This window comes from Sinocyclocheilus rhinocerous, unplaced genomic scaffold (assembly GCF_001515625.1).
Source record: "Sinocyclocheilus rhinocerous isolate Xijiao unplaced genomic scaffold, SAMN03320098_v1.1 scaffold391, whole genome shotgun sequence".
NCBI lineage: Eukaryota > Metazoa > Chordata > Actinopteri > Cypriniformes > Cyprinidae > Sinocyclocheilus > Sinocyclocheilus rhinocerous.
Genome location: NW_015656602.1, coordinates 26,085 through 34,783, shown reverse-complemented (window position 1 = coordinate 34,783; position 8,699 = coordinate 26,085). Strand labels below are relative to the sequence as shown.

The following is an 8,699-nucleotide window of genomic DNA, read 5'->3' as shown; positions in this document are numbered from 1 at the left end:
CTATAAAACAAACTTTTAATATGTAAAAAAAAAAAAAAAAAAAAAAACATACTTTCAATTAACTTTAATTTTGTCAATTACCAAAAATTTAAATTCAATTGTAAATTTAATTTTGTAAATAAATTGTATTCATTGCATGGTCTAGTCAGAGCCCAGACTTAAACCGCACTGAAAATCTGTGGAATGACTTGAAGACTGCAGTCCACAAACACTCACCATCAAATTGAACTGAACTTGAGCAGTTCTGCAAAGAAGAGTGGGCAAATATTGCAAAGTCTAGATGTGCAGAGTTAGTAGAGACAAATCCCAACAGACTAAATGCTGTAATTAAAGTAAAAGGTGGTTCAACAAAATACTGACACAAGGGCTGATCCTTTTTCCAACTCAGTGATTGTTTTTGTTTTTTTTTCTGACATGTTGGGGTTATATCTTTCACTTGGATGTTATAAGCTGCACTGAGTAAATTCAGCTGGATAAAAGAAAAACTGTGTCCGTCTTCAATTCAGGCTGCAAAGCAACAAAATGTGATTATTTTAAAGGGGGTGATTCTTTTCAATACCCACTGTATATATAACTGACCTTACACTTTTAAACTGTAGTCTAACAAGACTTTAGGAAAAGACAGGGTTTAGGAAATAAACACGTATTAAAAACAAGTTGTTACACAACAATCTAAAAAAATAGTTTTAATTATGTTTTATTACATTTATTTACAGTAATTTTATTTATCTATGAAAGCGGTTAGTTCAAAACTAATGCAGATGAACACAGATGACACAGTAAATAAATATATGTCAGAATATTCAATTTCATTTGAGTCCAAAGGTCCAGTACACTTAAAGGGACAGTTCACCCAAAAATGAAATTTCAGTTTTCATTTACTCACGCACTTCAATAGTATTTTTGGTCCAGACTATGAAAGTCAATGGTTACCATCAACTGTTTGGTTACCAACAGTATTCAAAATATCTTCTTTTACGTTCCACAGAAGAAAGAAACTCGTACAGGTTTTGAACAACATGAGGATGAATAAATGATGGCAGAACTTTTATTTTTGGGTTAACTGTCCCTTTAACAGTGAATATATAATATTATATTTTCCTTACATGAATACTTCACTACGATCGTATTTGGAGTATATTTGATTGTTTCAGTTGATGGAAGAGCTTCTCATAGAACGTCTGCATGAATTAAAAGAAGTTGTCCATTACAGTGTGCAGGTACCGAACTGAGTTCGTACTTGGTACTACTGAAAAAAACTCTTAGATATTGTTACGCATTAGGGATATGCCGGTATCAAATTTTCATGTTGCGATTAATTGCTAATGCTGTTATCACGGTATGCGGTATTATCACGATATTGAAATTTAGTTTAAAAAAGTGCTGTCATAATACAGTATAACAGGTTTAATAACTTTTTTCTTATAACAAAAATAACTGAACATTTAAATGCAATAAAGCAATACAGAAAAATGTATAAAGTTAAAAACTGTACACAGATTAAAGTGCAAAAGAACTATAAAGACCAATAGGTATCACTTTACAATAAGACCTCATTAGTTAACCTTAGTTAATGCATTAACATTCACAATGAGCAATAGCAACATTTGCTACAGAAGTTATTAATCTCTGTTTAAAAAATACAAGTCTTAGTTCATGTTAGCTCATTAAATAACACAGTTGCAACTTTAGATTTTAACAACCTGTTATTAAATATTGTAATTACCTAAGATTAATGAATGTTCAGAAGAATTTTTCATTGGCAGTTTATGTTAACTAATGAATTAACTAATGTTAACTAATGAAGCCCTAATGTAAAGTGTGACCGAACAATAAAGAATCAAAACACTTTCAAACAATATCTAGGGCATGTTGTAGTCCAGATTAAAATGTAAAAAAAAGTTTGAAAATAAATAGCCTATTAAGTCTAAATATGTAAGTATTTGGCGCTGTGATGAACATCATAGCAAATACACAAATCTGAATGGCTATTTAAATCATTTAAACATGATTCAGAAACAGGAAGTAGTGCAGCTGCTTTGTTTACAGGGTTTCCGGGGTAACGGCTGCATTTAAATGAATTATTATTATTATTATTTCTGCAGTTTAGCGCCATCTGCTGTCAGAGAGTGAAAGTGCGCTTTCATCCAGAGCGTCTCTCACATGTTCCGCCATGTGCTTCACATCCGCGCTTGTTTACATCAGAGTGCGCACGCGTCTTTCACGCAGCATACAGCGGTGTTGTGCATTTTGACCAGTTGATGGGAAAAGTATTCTTAAAATGCATTTAAAATTCGGAATAATTTGTAATATATAATTATTCACGGTATTTAGAAGTGCCCACGATAACAATATCGTGCATATTCATTACCGTGATATATCGCATTACCGAATACCGGCACAAGTCTATTATGTGCGTTTCATTTTAGTACCAAATTGCAGGGACTTTTGACATATTTAGTAGTGGTCAACCAATATATCGCCAAGGCTGATATATCGGCCGATATTTGGCATTTTTCAAATATCGGCATCATCCGATAAGTTTTTCTGTTTGGCCGATGTTGTTCGAGGACTTTTATTTTGACGTCACTGAGAACGGCAGCGCCTGAGCACACAGTGCTCACATTCTCCCTCTTGTTCGCTGTTGTCGTTAACAGTTCTGTCTAATACGGATAGAAGTAATAATCAGATAGAACTGTTAAACAAAGGAAATAAAATACAAAAAGTATTATAACGATTGCTTTTATATTATTAGTAATAGAAAGGCAAACATTATAATACTTTCACGTTTGCCGTCAGCCTTCAGCAAATACGCATTTATATAATTTAAACAAATCTTTAAATGACTAATGAACATATATAATTATAAAAATCTTGCAAAACTTAGTCAAATCCAGCTGTGAGATCTTGTGAAGTGTGCATGTGTATCCTGCATGATCGCGTGCTCTCTGCGTGACGGTCGCTCCGTGCAAATTGAATGCTGACAGGAGGACTGTTCTGCTTCACTGAAGCCCCGTTCACACTGCCAGCGACAAAGCGACATGCTCCCATTAATTTTCAATGGAGAGCTGGCGACTTCCGGCGACACGAGCGACAGTGACTGTTGGCGACAGAATGTGGGGTGGGCGCTCACACGTCACCGCCTCGAGTGCAGGCAAGACAGGACAGATTTCTTGAGCGATTTCACTTTTATATGATTTGACTGTAACCACATACATGGATATAAAAAAATGATGCGTAGAAAAGAAACTGTTGGCTAAGTGAGTTTGATTCATACATTGATGGTTCGAGTTGTTATTTATATCAGTGTTTCCCAACCTTTTTTTAGTCGCGGCACCCTTTGGAAATTTTAACAAACTTGTGGCACCCTACAAAATTAATTGTCACAATATTTGAATCGGCAGTATATATTTGTTTGTGATTGCATTTTCTAAAGATATGTCCAGACGTGCAGTCTACCAATAACATTAGAGCGACAGCAGTAGGAACGCCCACAAGCGTCTTCACAGTACAGAGTCTAGCGACATACAACGAAAAAGTCGCTGGCAGTGTGAAGGGGGCTTGAGACGCGCTATCGACAAACTTTCAAGTCGGCATGAACGGAAGTTGCGATTGTCTTTTCTTCTCTACTGTGACGTATATCCGAGTGAAACGGCATCTGATTAATCACAAAAAGTAAAACAATGCAGTTGTATTTTGAAATGTTTTAACTAATCTAGGGCTTAACTAATGATTATTTTGCTGATCAAGTAATCTACTGATTATTTTGACAAGCGAGTAATCTGATGTTTTGATGTGATTCAACGACGTTTAAATCCATTTAATTTTAATATTTGGCCACATGCAAAGTCAGAAACTTTTATTTTGAACGCATATTTAGAAATATATTGATGTATTCTCCTGTGTTGGCATAAGTTTAAATGATTTACGTTACAAATCAAGTGAGTTTTCCCAGATGAATGTTAAGCAACCCAAACTCACCGCATATGCAGAGGAAGAGTTTAGCCCCTTTCACACATACAGTCTTTACTGGTAAATTACCGTTAAGAGATCATGTGTGAACAGGACCTTTTCAAAAATACAGGTAAATGCTGACTGTAGGACCTAAAAGGACTGCAGACCTTTTAGACCGATAACTTCCGTGCTCTGATGCGCCAAACTTGTCACAGGACGCGCGGTCCTAATAGCGATTTATGACTGTTGTATCCGAATATATATGAAATGGCTGTTTTAAATATTTTTATATTTAACATGTTAGTTTATCAGTATGTTTGAAAGTATATTTCGATTATTGGTGCTTTCATAGGCTCTCTCTCGCACACCCGCACGGTTTAAAACACCACATAGGCTAGTTATGAAATAGCCTATGATAAGTACAGAGAGTCTCTCTCTTGCCCCCACCCACCCATGCACGCACGCACGATAATATCGTGTATCGGCGATCGCACGGGCTGGCGATATGACGATTTGAAAAATTACCATATCGCCCAACACTAATTCCCAATGCACACAAACTTCCCAGAATACTGAGTGTCCTGTTGGTTACAGTGTATACTTCCTTTTTAATTATATTTTTATAAAATATTTGTTTATTTGTGAAAAATACTTTGTCATTTAAAGTATAAGCATGTTTATTTTACACATTTATTTTTTTTAATCCATTTTCAAATGATTTCAAATTTCTTAAATATTAAATAAAATAAATAAAATTATATCGGCTTTATATCGGCCACCCTGCTTTCCAAGATATCGGCATCGGCTGTCAAAAAACCAATATCGGTCGACCACTAATATTTAGCATCTGTAACCAAAAACCAATCTGTGTCATAAAGCCCTGGAGCATTTGTCAGTCATCAAACATGGAAGGAGGTACCCCATTCCTTTGATGACTTTTCAAAACATGGACTATATGATGAGCTAGTCATCAACTCAACAAGATGAGGATCTGCTTTTTTTAAAGCAATTTCTTAAACAGAGGTTCGGGTTTTTAATTTTTGCATGCTCACTCACTGCTTGCCCTAAATCAGTAGGGAAAAGGGGGGGATATGTCATCCAAATTTGAAAACAGCTGCAGCTTATACGGAATGTGATCAGCCATGAGCCAAGAAAGTGTACTGGGAAAATCAGACTATATAAGGACATGCAGACAGCATCTAATCCTTATCAATGAGAGCTGGACAATAATACATGCTGCCATGCAAGACGTGATTGGGGTGACGCAAACATTCTTAAATGTAGGCAAATATGGTATTTGCAGGATGTATGCAGATAGTCGAAAAGGGGTTTTGTGTGAAAGCTGTGCATGATTTCTTTCCACGTTAAAACACGCTATTGTAGTCTGGAAAACCAAGACCTGCAAAGGTCAAGAAACTCAGGAATGGGAGTAAGTTTCTACTCAAATGATGGACTATGGTGATATAAAGATTCGTATTTAGATGTAAAAAATATCTGGCACACTCAACTAATTCATTAACCAAATAGTCTAATGCAGTGGTTCCCAACCCTGGTCCTGGAGGCACCCCAACACTGCACGTTTTGCATGTCTCCTTAATCAAACACACCTGATTCAGGTCATCAGCTCATTAATAGAGACTCCAAGACCTGAAATTGGTGTGTCAGAGAAAGGAGACATGCAAAATGTGCAGTGTTGGGGTGCCTCCAGGACCAGGGTTGGGAACCACTGGTCTAATGAGACTAGTCCAGTCAAACCAACAACATTAAAGTCACCATGAAACCAAAATTGAAAATTCTTATTTTTTTAATGGAATACTGTAGTGTTTATTATAAATAATTTATCCGTGCACTTCATTATTTTTTTTTAATTCATGTGCCCTCATAATCTTTAATCAAAAACCTTACCTCCATACGTCACAGTAGAGAAGAAAAGACAATCGCAACTTCCGTTTCATGCCGACTTTAATGTCAGGTAGCGAGTTTATCTAGATTTCCTTTTCTTTTTTAAATGATGTACCCATAATTTTATCCATGTATCCAACAGGTTTTAACTTTATCTACCTAATTTTCTACCAATTTTCAAAACATGTCTCAAAACCTGTTGTACTCCAGCCAGCTATTATGAACACAAGAATGCATCCTAAGTGAGCACCCCTAATAAAAAAAAGTTTGGTTCACATTATTTGTTGTGCCACTTATCCAGAACATTTGTAAGACAATGCATCAAATTAACAATTAAGTTTCAACTTTTTTACCAACTTAGTTCAACTTTAAAAACAAAATTTGAGACCTGTTGTGCTCCATCCAGCTATTGTGAACACAAGAATGCAATTCGTTGCATGATGTGTCCTGACCATTTTTAAGATGATGCATCAAATTAACAAGTTTTAATGTTTTTCTACCAAAATTTCTACCAACTTCTACCAATCTCAAAACCCATTGTGCTTCAGCCAGCTATTGTGAACACAAGACTGTGTCCTAAGTGAACGCCCTTAAAGAAGAGCTTCTGATCCACGCAATTTGTTGCACCATACATCCAGAAAGTTAATTAAAATTATGTATAAAGTTTAAATTTTTTTCTACCAAGTTAGTCAAACTTTTCAAAAAACACAAAAAGTTGTGTTGTGTGGCATCCAACTATTGTGAACAAAAGAATGCATCCAAAATGCATACCTCTAAAGAAAAGCGTCTGGTCCATGCAATTTGTTACTCCACACATCCTGAAAGTTTTAAATTACTTATCAAATTAACAAGTTTCAACTTTTTTCTACCAAATTTCAAAACATGTTTTGAGACCTGTTGCACTCCATCCTTTCTTGCTATCATAAAAACAAAAATGCATCCTTAGTGAACACCTTTGAGAAATACATCTGGTCTGTGTCTTGTAAACAACATGACCCTAAACTAGCAGGATTATACAGAGCTTACTTACGACCATCTAGTCATCGACTAATTGACTGAAAATATGTATCAGAAAGTATGTACCTTTGGCTCTGTGAGACCATCAGCCTCTGAGACCTGGTAGGTGAGGTCCGTCTCCTCGAATCCGGTGGCACTCATCCGCTGGTCCGTTGAAGGGTCCGTACGGGGTGGAGAATCAGGGGAATTTAGGCAGGTCTGGATCAGGGCTTTACCCGTTTCACTGGTGATCATGGGCTGAAGTTTCCGCGTGGCGAACGTGTAGACGTGGCCCGTCTCGCTGGCAACCAGGAGCAAAACTTGCGTCCCCGTTAAGGTGGATAGTTCATAAGCCTGGAAACGTTGAGAGGAATAGAAAAAAGCAAGATAACGATAAGACCTTCTGTATTAGAGTGACGTTTCCTTGACCAGTGGACACTCTGATTGATAAGTGATGGCAAACTTGTTTTTAGTAACCTCAACACTGATTGAGTGGACAATGGCAAACATCTGGGTATTGTCACAAATGTTGTGTAGTTGAAAACCACATGGCTTGATCTTTATCCCTCAAATGGTAATGAGGTAAGAAAAAACTAAAAAAGGATGACGGCAGATTAAGCAAAAGAGATAAAAAGAACTGGCAACTAACTGCAACTACTAAGCCACAGATACCAGAGAAGGCTGTCACATGTTCCTGAAGGTCACAGTGGCCTACTGCAGGTTGTCATTACACCCTCCGTGCCCGACTTCTGCAACTAGGCCGGTTCTCAAGATAAGCAAATGTATTAACAATGTCTAGGGCTGCAGTAACCTGACCGGGCATCAGAGCTATTTCTGCTGAGACAGGAATGAATGACAATTGAGCGAGCAATGACAAATGAGTCAGAACAGATTTGGAAACTACCTTAAACTGAAACCCTGTCAGAAGTGTCAGACCTCAACTGCTCATAACGAATGCAGATGTGGTTCTGACTGAGCTGAAATTAGCTCTTGAGAGGCGGGATGTGTCTGGTTAGTGTAGTCAGTGAGTGTGTATGTTGTTAAAGTCTTTGCTGTTGCAATGTGTGTTATAGTGGCATGGTGTCAACACGGCAGTAAACTTGTAACAGTATAGTGCTATAGAACTAGTATTAGTAGCACTTGCATGTTAACTAGTGTAGGTAAAGTACTTGTAATTGTTAACAGTGGTGGAGTAGTACTAGCATCCACACAGTGGTATGGCACTACTATCCGTGTAGTACTAGTATCAGTGACAGAACTAGTGTAAATGTAGTGGTATGGCACTTGTCAGGTTATAATGGTATTAGTATTGGTATTGTATGAGTATCAGTATAGTAGTAATACTATTAGTACAGCACTATCAGTAAATAGTCGCGGTACTCTCAGGGAAGACTGACCCAGAAGAGAAGAAATTGTTGAATAAAGTCATTATTTTTGTTTTCTTTGCTCACAAAAAGTATTCTTGTAGCTTCATAACATTACGGTTGAACCACCGATGTCACATGGACTATTTTAAACCATGTCCTTACTACCTTTCTGGGCCATAAAATGTTTCAGTTGCATTGCTGTCTATGCAGGGTCAGAAAGCTCTCGGATTTCATCAAAAATATCTTAATTTGGGTTCCGAAGATGAATGAAGGTCTTACGGGTTTGGAACGACATGAGGGCAATGACAGAATTTTCATTTTTGGGTGAACTAACAGTTTAAGTTTTAGTATGAGTACAGTACTAGTGTACGTATAGTGGTATGGTACAACTAATGGCATATAACACTAGTTAGAATGAGCATTAGTGGTCGACCGATATATCGCCAAGGCCGATATTTGGCATTTTTTAAATATCGGCAT

At 36.9% G+C, this 8,699-nt stretch overlaps 1 protein-coding gene across 5 annotated transcripts in view; it reads right to left on the bottom strand.

Moving 5' to 3' along the window:
- The window catches only part of LOC107720394 (serum response factor-like), a 26,500-nt gene that overhangs the window by 15,577 nt on the left and 2,224 nt on the right, over nt 1-8,699 (bottom strand). For all 5 annotated transcript variants that reach the window (XR_001637609.1, XM_016528087.1, XM_016528088.1 and 2 more), the window contains exon 2: nt 6,940-7,206. Coding sequence is in view for 4 of the 5 variants with exons in the window: in XM_016528087.1 (XP_016383573.1) it covers nt 6,940-7,206 (267 nt within the window). In the remaining variant the exon portion in view is untranslated. The remainder of the gene's footprint in view (nt 1-6,939; nt 7,207-8,699) is intronic.